General features: G+C 45.7%; 1 protein-coding gene across 2 annotated transcripts in view; it reads right to left on the minus strand.

Annotated features, from left to right (window-relative positions):
• taok3a (TAO kinase 3a) overlaps positions 1-13,615 on the minus strand; it is a 102,027-nt gene that overhangs the window by 7,668 nt on the left and 80,744 nt on the right. For both annotated transcript variants that reach the window (XM_064972983.1, XM_064972990.1), the window contains exons 11-16: positions 11,427-11,508; positions 8,968-9,135; positions 8,289-8,483; positions 6,926-7,057; positions 2,338-2,574; positions 1,760-1,888 (exon numbers count right to left, since the gene is read on the minus strand). In XM_064972983.1, the coding sequence (XP_064829055.1) occupies positions 1,760-1,888; positions 2,338-2,574; positions 6,926-7,057; positions 8,289-8,483; positions 8,968-9,135; positions 11,427-11,508 (943 nt within the window). The remainder of the gene's footprint in view (positions 1-1,759; positions 1,889-2,337; positions 2,575-6,925; positions 7,058-8,288; positions 8,484-8,967; positions 9,136-11,426; positions 11,509-13,615) is intronic.

A 13,615-nucleotide genomic window follows, 5' to 3' on the forward strand; every position in this document is an offset into this window, starting at 1 on the left:
AGATCAGTGGAGGTTGCAGAGGGTAGGATGAATGGAGTCAATGGAATGGTGTCAAACATGTGGTTTCCAATGGTTGACACCATTCCATTGATCCCATTCCAGCCATTACTATGAGCCATCCTCCCCTCAGTATCCTGCACTGCTACAGTTAGTGTCTGTCCCCATTCGGTTCCATGGATGTTATGATAAATCCATGGTTGTATCCCAAATTGTACCCTATTACATTTTTATTGCACTACTTTTGGACTCTGGTGAAAAGTAGTGCACTATATAGGGAATCCATGTCTTAGTACACTCTCAAGCTAAAACACTTTGTTAAGTGTATTAGATCCCTGATCTTTCTGTGTGGAATGACTCATCTCTACCTACAGTTTGTTGGGATATATATCAGTCCAGGCCAACAATGCCTGCTAACGGAGATGGCCTTGTTCCTGTCACTAAATGAAACATGATGTATCTAACAATCCACAACAATGGCTCCTGTTTTGAGAAACAGTGTGTCAATGTTCTTAGAAACAAAAACACAACTTGTGTGTGTGCGCGTAGTGAGTAGGAGGGGTGACGAAGGTCTTCTTTTTTTTTACGGCCTTTTCCTCCCCAATTTTGTGATATCCAATTAGTAGTTACAGTCTTGTCCCATTTCTGCAACTCCCGTACAAACTCGGCAGAGGCGAAGGTCGGGAGCTGTGTGTCCTCCGAAACACGACCCTGCCAAGCCACTCTGCTTCTTGACACACTGCTCGCTTAACTTTAAGCATCAGCTATCTGAGCAGCTTAACGATCTCTGCAGCTGTAAATAGCCCAACAAACTACCTACCTCATCCCCATATTGTTTTTTATTTACTTTTTGCTCTTTTGCACACCACTGTTTCTACTTGTACATTATCACTTCAGTGTTAATTTGCTAAATTGTAATTACTTCTCTACTATGGCCTATTTATTGCCTTACCTCCTTACTCCATTTGCACACTGTATATAGATTTTTCTATTGTGTTATTGACGGTACTTTTGTTTATCCTGTGTGTAACTCTGTGTTGTTTTTTGTCTCACTGCTTTGCTTCATCTTGGCCAGGTCGCAGTTGTACATGAGAACTTGTTCTCAACTGGTCTACCTGGTTAAATAAAGGTGAAAAAAATAAAAAATAAACGGAAGCCAGCCGCACCAATGTGTCGGAGAAAACACTGCTCAACTGGCGACCGTGTCAGCATGCATGCGCCCGGCCCACCACAGGAGTCACTAGAGCACGATGGGACAAGGGCATCCCGGCCGGCCAAACCCTCCCCTAACACGCTGCCTCATGAGTTTCCCGGTCGCGGCCGGCTGTGACACAGCCCGGGATCGTACCCGAATCTGTAGTGACACCTCTAGCACTGTGATGCAGTGCCTTAGACCGCTGGGCCACTCGGGAGGCCAAAACTCAGCTCCTTCTCAGTAAAAGGCATGACAGAAATACTGTACTTGTGTATTTGCAGGTTTGTGTGTATGTATGTATGTATGTATGTATGTATGTATGTATGTATGTATGTATGTATGTATTTGGAGGAGGGCTGATTCCATCCAGCACAAAACACAGCGTACCAAATGTATCATTCTATAGTCTGTTGTGATTCAGGGTGCTGAGATCAGTCATACTATACAAGACGCAGGGGAAGAGGGGGTACAGTGGACACAAACAGCTGGTGGACACAAACAGACACACAGCTAGAGGCTGGAAACAGGGGCTGGCTAGAGGACATAAACAAACATAGCGTTGCGGACCTCTTTAATCTTCTCCTTGCAGAGCTTGTACTGCTTCTTCTGGTTATCTAGGAAGGTGGTGAGTTCCTTCTTCTGCTGGGCCACTATCTGCTGCTGGAACTTCTTCTCGTCTGCTGACGTCGTCTTCATCTGAGGGGAGATAAGACGACAGGGGGAGAGATAGGCAGAGATGTTAGTGAGCTGTGAAGGGGCCTCATATGGGATAGAGGAACGGAGTGAGAAAACACATGCCTAATGTTGTTTCGCTAGCTAGCCTTCTGGCTTATATTCCTCCAGGTGTTCTTGTATGACAAGGAGGGCATGCTGGATCATGGATGTTAGCCTAGTCTGCAGAGTTACAGATGACCTAGTTAGCTTTTTAACTTCTACTCGACATTGGGTGGCAGCAATGCCCAACCCATAACATGAGTGAGTTGCCCTCTCCCCAAAGTAAGAAGGTTAACAATCCCCCCCCGCCCCCCCTCCCAGACACCTTTTCTGTGAGGACGGCATGGCACTTCTCTAGGACAGGCCAGCTTCTCTAGGTCAGGACCCCCAACCACTCCCCTCCCTGGACCCCCCCACCCAACCAACCCTACCTCTTTGTCACAGTGGACGGTGTGTCTCTTAGCCAGTTTCTCCAGCTCTATGTAGGCATTGTTGGCCTGGGTCTCCACCTCCTTCTGCAGCTTCAGTCTGTGTTCATCCATCTCAGCCTTCAGCTTGTTCTCCAGAGCTATCAGCTGCTTCTGGTGCTGCCGTCTCATACGTTTATACCCCGACATCTGCTCCCGCAGCTCATTCTCTTGCTCATGCTCATGGATCTGCTTGGTCACCTGGCGAAAGGAAAGGTTCAGTGAGGCCAATGAGGGCAGAGATCAGAGGTCAAGAGTGAAGGTGTACAGCCAGGAGCGGTATACAGGAAATGGATGGTATGCAGGCAACCACTAGTGGGGACACTGGAACGGAGCCCTAGCAGGTATACCATGCTACGCTAGGAGAACCTCCACATTTGGTCTTCAAGGTTTAGCAGTTCCCTGTTCATGCAGATTTGATTTCATTCTAACTGGTTACTCAGCATAGATTTTCCTTATGAGTGGACTAAGATGTAATGTGAACCATGAATGAAGTGACATCTAACTGCAAACAACATTGGATGCATTACCAAAGCCCGGATCAACATTGGGAAACATCAAAGCAACACCAAGCTAGAGAGCATGGAGTTAATACTGTAAGAAACAGGACAACGCAACAAAAAAACATCTTAATCTGGCAGTCAAATATGTACATTGTAAACACTCAATAGGACAGAGCTGGTTAAAGAGGTTTGAGAGGCTTTAACGAAGTCACACCGACCGCTTAGCTTATAACACCGCCCTGCCGACGGATCAATCCCCCTATACAGTACAAAGCCAACCAACACCAATGCTCTTGACCGCTGCATTATTACCGGCCTCACAACAATCTAACAGGTGCAACCTGTAAAAACTAGCCCAAAACCGAGTGAGATGGAAGACATTTGTCAATGGCCGATGTTCCTCATAAGTGCCAAGGGCTTAAGCCAAGTAAATCAAAATCACAACAATATAAAGAGTTGAGGACAAACAAACCAAACCTGACAAAAGGGACTATCCAGGTCCCCATAGTAGTCGTTCATCTTCTCATAACTCATCTTCTTAAGGCCAAGCATCATGGCGACGTTCATGTTCAACAACCGTGCAAGCATCCAGAAACCCTGTGTGGCATTTCCTACACTCAAACTCCTCAGCTCAGCTTTACCCAGCCCAGCAACAAATCGGCAAGAACTGCGCTGGTTGGTTTACGTTTAGACAAACGACGTTGGACAAACACGGCGGCTGTGGGCTACACAGGGGCAGCTACACAGGGGCAGCAACACAGGGGCAGGCGTGTGAACTGTGAATGAGGGAGGGAGAGGGAGCGGGCTCCATGGGAAGGCAGAACAGAGGGGGCTCTTTGGGGGCCGAGCGTCGCTCGTTCAGCAGGTGGGTCACATGAAAGCCTCATTGAGAGAGGGAGAGGAGGGAGAGAGAGAGGGTGAGGAGAAGTGTTGTCAGAAACGAAGACAGAGGGGGGGGGGCTGAGAAAAGGAGAGGGAGAGAGGGTGAGAAAGAGGGAGATCCCCTCCTAATCTATCTGAATCAATACCCCTACTGTAATGCAGAGCCAATCCTAGTCACTTGCTTTCTGCCACGCTGCCACCAAGGGCCAAGTCACGTCATGTGACCGCCATTCACACAGCCTGGCTCAAAGGAGGGAATCACGCTCCAGAGGGAACACTTCCAGGTCAAAGGTTATTAAGACATTGGGACACAATGGTGGAAGGACCTTTTGGTTGGTTTATTTGTTTGTTTTATTTGTTTGTCAGGTCAGCCACTAAGTCAATGACCTGGTTAATCAAGGGAGTCTTGTGTGTAAAGTTTGATTTATTTTGTGTTTATTCTGTGTTAACATTCGGAAAGTATTTAGACCTATACTTTTCCCACTTTGTTACGTTACAGCCCTTTTCTCATCAATCTACACACAATACCCCATAATGACAGAGCAAAAACAGGGTTTTAGAATTTTGTAAAAAATAAATAAAGGCCAAACAAAGAGTGTTTGAGGAGTGGATAGGGGAAACAGAGCTTAAGTGACATATGGTGAAGTGATCAAGATGAAGAGAAGAAACAGCGGCCTCAGAATGCCCCCGTCAGACAGTAGTCCTCTCTTTCTGTGGATAAGCTTGGGGCCTCTACATCTCCGTCTGTCCCCATAGAGAGGACCTTGCTCCTCCTCTCAGTTTGTCCCTCTCAGTCTGTCCCTCTCAGTCTGTCCCTCTCAGTCTGTCCCCATAGAGAGGACCTTGCTCCTCCTCTCTCAGTCTGTCCCTCTCAGTCTGTCCCTCTCAGTCTGTCCCTCTCAGTCTGTCCCTCTCAGTCTGTCCCTCTCAGTCTGTCCCTCTCAGTCTGTCCCTCTCAGTCTGTCCCTCTCAGTCTGTCCCTCTCAGTCTGTCCCTCTCAGTCTGTCCCTCTCAGTCTGTCCCTCTCAGTCTGTCCCTCCTCTGTCCCTCTCAGTCTGTCCCTCTCAGTCTGTCCCTCTCAGTCTGTCCCTCTCAGTCTGTCCCTCTCAGTCTGTCCCTCTCAGTCTGTCCCTCTCAGTCTGTCCCTCTCAGTCTGTCCCCATAGAGAGGACCTTGCTCCTCCTCTCTCTCTCTCTCTCTCTCTCTCTGTCTGTCCCTCTCAGTCTGTCCCCATAGAGGACCCCCTCTCTCTTTTTCTCTCACTCCCCCTCTCTCTAGATCCCTCTCGGTCTCTGTCCCTATAGAAGACCACTAGATAGACTGACATCCTAAACAGGGGACTGTTACTGTCCCTCTCAGAACCAAAACCTTTGTCTGTCCCTCTCAGATTCACTCCCCCTCTCTCTAGTCCCTCTCGGTCTCTGTTCCTATAGAAGACTTCAAACCTAAACAGGGGACTGAACCATTCATCCGTCTTCAAACTGCCAACCAACGTTGGATTGAAACTGTTAGCATTGTCTATAGAATAGAGCCATAGATATTCTAATGTAAATAAACAAACTAAAGTACTGTATATGTGGACTAAACCAAAACATATACAGATCTCAGATGGGCATAAAAAGTGTTAATACATGCTATGTTATATTAACATCTCTCGGTCTCCCCAGTCTGGCTGACCTGTAATAACCCCATTCATCCTCTCTCCTCCAGATGGGGCTCACTATCCCTCTCTTCTCTTTCCCTCTCCATCCCCCCCATTGCTCTCTCCTCTTAACCGCCATCTAACACTTCATTCAGTGAGACCAGACAGAGCACACCACACTCTCCTCTCCCGCTTTTTTCTCACTTTCTATCTTGCCTTCAGTCTCATTCCTCTCTGCCTACTTGACTCGCTCTCTTGTCCATTTGTCTGTCTGTGTCGGTCTCTCCTCTCTCCCGCTCTTTCTCGCTTTCTTTCTTCTTCAGTCTTTCTCCCTCCCTCTCCATCTGTCTCTCTTGTCTGTCTGTCTGCCTGTTTCTCTCTCTCCTCTTTTCTGTTCATCCCATCCGCTCAGCTCTTCTCCCTCCCTCCCTTTTTCTTTGTCATTATATATTGCTTATCCTCCCCCCCCCTCTCCCTGTCTCCCTCCACCTGCTCTTTCCAGTCTGAGCGAGAGCCGTGCAGGGTCCATCTGGGGCCGTGTGCTCGCCTCGCGCCAGCCAGAAAGAGATGATGTCATCGAGTCGTCGCAGCAGCAACAGACGACACGCTGTCTGAATGCAACTATAACCTGCCTCTTTTGGAGAAGAACTAAAACAGCCCATTCACTCGGATTAACTGATGAACACAGTCAACAACAAAGAAAGGGTCCGTATTGACAAATGATAAAGAAAGCACTAAACGGTGGAAAACACTCCACTATCAGTCAGTAAAGCTCTGTAACACATGGCATGTTAAGGACATAGACACACAGAAACCCTGTTTCCTCCCAGTGCTATAGCTAGTCCAGAAACCAGGAGATCGGAAGGAAACAAATACCACAATTAAAACCAGTGGTAGACAGACCTTAGACACCATTACCACTCTAGATAGCTGCTTACTGGAGCCCTGTAACCATGACAACAGACATGGAGAGGGCGAGAGAAAGAGAAAGGCAAGGATGGTAATATTACTCCATACTGCCTGCCCCCCCCCCCCAACCATCGAGGGGGTATGAGACTGATATTAGTGAGGGGAAAAGTACAGGAGAGAAGAGAGGGAGGGAGGGGAAGAGGTGAAGGCGAACGGAAGGATAGTGAAGGACCGGGAGAAGACAAAGGGGTCTAGTGAGAGGGAGGGAGGGGCGAGAGCAATATTAAAGAGCAGGAGGGGAGGACAGGAAGGAAAGTACAGAGAGGAGAGAGAAAACAATAGGAAGAGAATGAGAAGAATGAGGAAGGGAAGAGAAGGAGGATGCTAGAGAGAGAGAAGGATAGTGAGCAAGACACGCAAAGGGAAATAGAGACGGACAAAGGGGGAAAAAAGAGAGGGAAAGATGGACAGAGAATGGGGGAGACTTGATGTCACCCAGGGAGAGCAAACTATGATGTTAGCCCTTACACGCAATGCTGATTTGATGGTGGATAGTGGACACAGAGACAGAGTGAGACAGATGAAGCTAGAGAGACAAAGGTGTGTTGACCCTTACCAGCGATGCTGATTTGATGGTAGAAAAGTTGTTGTGGCGGTAGTTGTGTGCCTGGCTCTTGTCTGAGGAAGCTGGTCTCAGCTCGGGCCTGTGGTCACGTTTCACACCATCATCCCAGTTATACCCGTGGTCCTGACGAAAGAGAAGATACACTTTTGAGTTTCATGGCCTGTCACTACAATAGTATAACTTTCACTGTGTACAGAACCAGATGAGAAAATGGCAAAATCCAGGGGCACTTTTGGATGGTACTGAACAGGTTTTGGATTAAACTCAACCCGAAGTGTGATGGTTATAGTATAAACCCGGAGCTTTAGTAATCTTTTATTGCCATAATGCCAATACTGCACTTCACTACAGTACATAGTTCCTTTTCTTATGTAACCGGTCATGAACAATAATCTATAGACAAGACAGTAGTCTGTCACCTCATGTTCCGCTACATCCACGGTTGTCTTGTGACACATCATCAACCTAGACACCAAGTGACATTTTTAATAACAGTCCATCATTGCAGGCAGATGAATGGACACAGACGAGGAACAAGACGTGGCTGAAGATGAGGAATGACAGGCATCTCATAATCTGCTGCTGTTTGATGCACGTGTGTGTGTGTGTGTGCTGTGCTACGATGCCCGAGACAAAGAGTATTCAGAGTGAATGTCAGGCATTCAGCAGTGTGTCAAACTCAGCCTGCATGGAGATGCCAGCGGAGAGGAGAAGAGAGGGCATCTTTGTTCTGAGGGTGTGATTCACAGCACTGATGAACTCCGGCTCTGTGTATCTCCGTGTGTGTGTGTGTGTGTGTGTGTGTGTGTGTGTGTGTGTGTGTGTGTGTGTGTGTGCGTGTGTGTGTGTGCGCGTCTATCAAGAGCATATTTATAGGAATCAAGCTTAGCTGGATTTTGGAGCGGGAGAAAAATGAGTCTGGTTTCCATGGTGTCAATGTTTAACAGCGCTAGGTTTGTTTGTGAACAGTGTGATCATATGATTACCTCGGAGGTTGGTTGTGTGTGTTTGTGTGTTTCTTTGGACGTGGGTTGGAGTGATAGTGTGGAAGCTCACTCGTTAGTGCGAGTCTTCCTGTTTGTGTGTTGATGCACCCCTGAGAGCTGTCAATCTTGAGGACGTGGGTTGAAGTTTGGTGTAGGTGGCTGCTGGCTGAGGGTACTAGATGAGCAGTACCTTATTGGCATGTGTGTTCCTGTTTGTTTGTGCTATCCTTGAGGACGTGAGTAGGTTTGGAGTGGGTGACTACCTGGCGGTTCACTGATAGATGAGTCTTACCTTCTTCCTGTGTATACACGCTAGCTTGTGTGTGTGTGTGTGTGTGTTTCTCTCCCTCTCGCTCTGTCAGTGTTACCTTCTTGGTGTGTGCGGAGGACTCAAGGGTGCTGTCGTAGTCATGGTGCATCATGGTCATGTCGGAGCAGCTCTCGTCTAGGACCTCCTGCATGCTGTTAATGCTGCTACTCTGGCTACCTGTACTGACCGAGGTGCTGGGGATGGAGTGATTACTGCCCAGGCTGTTCATCTTACAGCTGGCCTGCTCAGATTCCTGGAGACAGACAGAAGCAGGAGATGGGGATCAGTATTCAGTAAGGGAATTGTGGGAAACACACAAACAGTTTTGTGCCACACGCTCCTATTTGTGTGACACACTCAAGCATAATGCCCTGGTTAGGCCAGACACATGACTGTAGGACACAGCTACCGTCTTGTCTGTCTGTCTGTCTGACTGAAATGGCCTCGTTTGAGACAAATGGGTGTTAATGGTCAATTTGACATGACTTCGAATGTGTGAGTACTACTTTACCCGTGGGCCTGGTTCAAGACCTGTAAACAGAAGAATAGGTATCTTCTCCATGTCAACCTTTGCTGACCTCAGACACATATTTCTCCTCTGTGACAGTTATCTTTTTTTGTTGTGCGAAACAGGAATAGGAGTTCAGTTGAGGTTTAAGCCTTTCTTCTATCCTCACACATACGCTACTCATTTTATCTTTGGTGAACATAGTTTGTTTAAGTGGTGTTAAGCCCACCTCCTCCTCCTCCTGGCTCTCCCCCATGGGTCCGTTGTGTTTCTCCTGGTAGAGGATCTTCTTCATCTTGCGGTACTGCAGGTTGTCGAGCTCCCGCACTGCATCCTTGGTCCTCTGGATGAGCTCCGTGAGGACCCGTGGGGGACGCTCCCGACGGACGAAGTCATGCTGGGTAGAGGAGAGAGGGCGGAGGGCTTAGAGGTTAGGATTCATGAGGATCCGCAGGAGGCGATTCTGATACACAAAGTCATGCTGCAGGTGGACAGGAGCAAAAGAGGGCAGAAGTTATACACAGTGTCTGTCTGTTTGACTGTCTGATTATAAAGTATGTATACATGTAAGATATGTACCAAATAAATAGTCTAAGGGTGTTGACAGGGCAGTCAGGGTAAGTGTAGAAACAGGTCCACAAAATGGGGGAAGACCTCTTTTAAATGTTTAATCTGATATAACACAGCCCTATAAATCCATGGTATTATAAACATGTTTTCTATATCAATAATATATCAATACTCCATGTGATTATTACAGATAATTATTTCTCTCTCGCTCTTTTCCCATCGGTCACTAGAGGGCGCCTGTGGGTTATTCAACCTAGATAGAGTTTCTTGTGCTGGCTTACCAGAAAAAATAAAATTAAAAAATGTGTAAAAAGAAAATACTCCATCCAATAGTGTTCATATGGGACTGACCGGTAGCGCACACACACACACACATCTTTTCTTGCTAAATGCCTGCTTAGTGGAAATGCAATGTATGCAACCACTTGGGGGCTGAAACGGCCATGTATGTCTCGCCCTACACACCTTCCCTTCTATCTGACAGATGCTGGCTGGAGTAATGTAATGGACTCTCTGATTCAGAAGGATGACATCATCGTCTGGAAATAGAGAGGAAACATTTTCCCGTTTTCAAACAAACGGACAGAGGGAGCGAAAGTGTGAGTGAGAAAACCAGAGCTGCCATGTACCAGGGGGCTGGGAGAGAGAGCGATAGAAAAGAGAGAGAGAGAGAGAGAGAGAGAGAGAGAGAGAGAACTAATCTTCAGAGTAATCCCTTCCCGAAAAAATTAACTATCCTGGGGACCATGAACGGAGTCGGACCGATGGTTCCGATTCTTGTCTTCCTTTCCCTTCACCCCATTACATTTTCCTCACCCATATTTTCAATGCATGCACCCAACCATGCGATTCTCCAAAGATCATGGGAACAGTGTGGTAGTGTAGTTTTGGTTGGGTGTAGGAGTAAAGGAGTATGGGAAGCGAAGTTTGACTCTATATTGAGGAAGTGGAACCTGAAGGGAAAGAGATTAGTGACCTGATTTCTCCTAAAGAGCTCAAAGAGGGGCAGAGGGCAATGAGTGTGTGTGTGTTTGTATTAATCAGGGGCTTGAGGGGCGGTGATCTGGATGCCCCCTGCCCCGACTCAGATTAGGAGCAAGTTGCCTACTAGGCACTGATCTATGGTCAGTTTAGCCTTTTCCCCACTAATAATTAAGGTTAGGATTTGGGAGAGGGAAAGCTTATCCTAGATCTGCACCTAAGGGATAAGGGTTACTTCTACCCAGAGCTCCAGACAAGCCCCCACCATCTCATCCCCTCTAGCCCACTAACCCCTCCTTGGGCAGCCAGGTAAGACCGACAGGCCAGTGAGAGAGTGTGACAACCAATCAAGAACATAAAACTCTTAGCAGGCCAATAGGATTACTTCTCGGGCCAAACAAACAAAAAGATCAACTCCACATTACATGGTCAGACACACACACACACACACTGGATTGGCCAATCATTATGTACAAACAAAGGCTAGCTAGCAAAATACCTTGACACACAACTGACTGATCATGTACTGTAACACATGGGTCTGTGGGGCAGTCAGTCTGACTTTAGCTTTCATTGTGTGTCAAGGGGATATGGTCACACACACACACTATGGATGTCTTATGAACCTCCAACACAAGGTGTACTACAGCGCAAGATAAAAACAAAAAAATAAAAGGGTTCAAAAATGCTTAACAACAAAACCCTAACCCTTGTGGGATCAGTGTATGTGTGTGTGTGTGCGTGCATATGTGAACAACAAATCTTCACCCCTGTGGAATCTTTCATTCCTATTTTCTCTACAGCTGTGGGAGGCAGTGAATCATCAGCTGTATCTGAATGGCACCCTACTCCCTACAGAGTGTGCTACTTTTGACCAGGTCCCATTGGGTTCTGGTCAAAAGTAGTGCATTACAGTGCCCTTTGTAATTATTGGGACAGTGAAGCATTTTTTATTCTATTGGCTCTACACTCCAAATGTATGTAGCATAGCTGGGGGTGGTTGATATTTGTGAGTCTAACTCTCTCACTAGGGAATAGGGTGCCATTTTGGAAGCATTCATCCAGATGGTCTTTGAGAGACTGGACACAGGAAGTGAGGCCACAGCCTCTGTCAGAGATAACAGGAAGTGCACTCACTCGCAGCAGCTCCCCCGACGAGAGTCTGTCCTGAGGAATTTTGAGTAGGCAGTAGTCAACGAAGCTCCGGAAGGGGTCCGACCTTGTAGAAAGATAGAGGGATGGACAGGTGGAGCGATGGAGAGGTGGAGGGATGAGGGAAGGAGAGATGGAGTAGAGGTGAAGAGGTGGAAGGATTTGGAAGAAAACAGAATATAACCATGATTAGACAGGAATAAAAAGGCAATAGCTGTCTCACCTTGCTATCTTAAGATGAATGCATTAACTAACTAAGTCGCTCTGGATAAGAGTGTATGCTAAATTACTCAAATGTAAAAATATATACACTCCCCCACGTATTTATTTGTACAGTGAAGCTAAAACGTTAATGAGGTGACTGACAGTACAGAATGTCACCTTTTGTTTGATAGTATTTTCAAACATATCCATTTGACCTTTTATAAGTGAACACTATTTATCTAGTCCCTCTATTTGAAGATGTCATAAGTATTTGGACAAATTCACTTGTAGCCCTTTCAATCTAATCAAAAGTTGAGTATTTGGTCCCATATTCCTAGCACGCAGTGATTACATCAAGCTTGTGACTATACAAACTTGTTGGATGCATTTGGAGTCTGTTTTGGTTGTGTAGAAATTAATGGTAAATAATGTAGTGTCATTTTAGAGTCACTTTTAATTGTAAATAACAATAGAAAATGTTTCTGAACACTTCTACATTAATGTGGATGCTACCATGATTACAGATAATCCTGAATGAATCGTGAATAATGACGAGTGATACATTTAGAGGCATAAAGATCATGCCCCCAAAACATGCGAAACTTTCACCATTACCAATAAAAGGGAGGTTAGCATGTTTTTGGGGGGGGGAATGACATTTATGCCTCTAAATGTATCACTCATCATTATTCAGGATTCATTCATGATTATACATAATCATAGTTGGGTCCACATTCATTTGAAGTGTTCAGAAACATATTCCATTCTTATTTATAATAAAAGGGACTCCAAAATGACACGACATGATTTACCATTCAATTCTACTGGGCATAACAGAACCCGAAACACAACTAAAACAAACTGCAAATGCATCCAACAAGTTTGTGAAGTCACAAGCTTAATGTAGTCATTGTGTGCTATAGGAATAGGGGACCAGATACTAAACGTTGGGACTACATTCAATACACTAAGTGAATTTGTCCAAATAGGTATGATATCCGTCAAATGGTGGGACCACAAAGTGCTTTCTTTTCAAAACGGGACAAACATTTGATCTCAAATCCTAAATGCTGGTTGGTGTATAGAGCCAAGTTAAAAGTTTGAGCTTCACTGTCCAAACACATACATAGGGGAATGTAAATCCACTTTCCCACCTTTCAAGCCTTAGAGTCAGGGTAAAGCCAGGGTGCTTCTATAGCTATTCATCATGATGGTTAGGGGCTTGTAAGTAAGCATTTCACTGTAAGATCTACACCTGTTGTATTCGGCGCATGTGACAAATAACATTTGATTTGTCTGTGTGGCGATGCCACGCAGTCTACATAGTGGTATACATTTTGAACTAGTCTCAGCTAATGAGAGAGAGGTTGGTGTATAGAGCCAGAGGTTCATGCCAGAGGCCTATTTGGAGCACCTCCAACAATACACTGACTACTGTGTGTGTGTGTGTGTGTGTGTGTGTGTGTGTGTGTGTCATTTGTGTGTGTGTGTGTCTCATGTGTGTGTCTGTGTGTGTGTCTGTGTGTGTGTGTGTGTGTGTGTGTGTGTGTGTGTGTGTGTGTGAAATAGAAAACTAAATCATATTGGGAGAACCATGGGAGAAGAACCATTACCTTGCTTCACACACACTTTCTTCAGTACAAGACTAAGGTTTGCTTTTAATGCTAATTTGTCAAAATATGATAAATCTTTGCATACTGTAAAGACCAACAAATACTTATTTATTGGACTGTAAACTACTTGTGAATCTGTTTGCTTTGGGTTTCTGGAATCACACAACTCGATTTTCTCAGTAAGGAACGTGGACTATGAAAATAAACAACACTTACACCCTCATGCAAATACTGCAACTTGTTTTAGCTGTATTATAGATTCTTCATTTGTTGAAAGGAATGTACTCCTAGAGCCATATAAGTCTAGTTGCCTTGCCTAGTTAAATGAAGGTTAAATGGTTCAATTAAAAAATTAAA

Source organism: Oncorhynchus masou, chromosome 1, assembly GCF_036934945.1.
Source record: "Oncorhynchus masou masou isolate Uvic2021 chromosome 1, UVic_Omas_1.1, whole genome shotgun sequence".
Taxonomy (NCBI): Eukaryota; Metazoa; Chordata; class Actinopteri; order Salmoniformes; family Salmonidae; genus Oncorhynchus; species Oncorhynchus masou.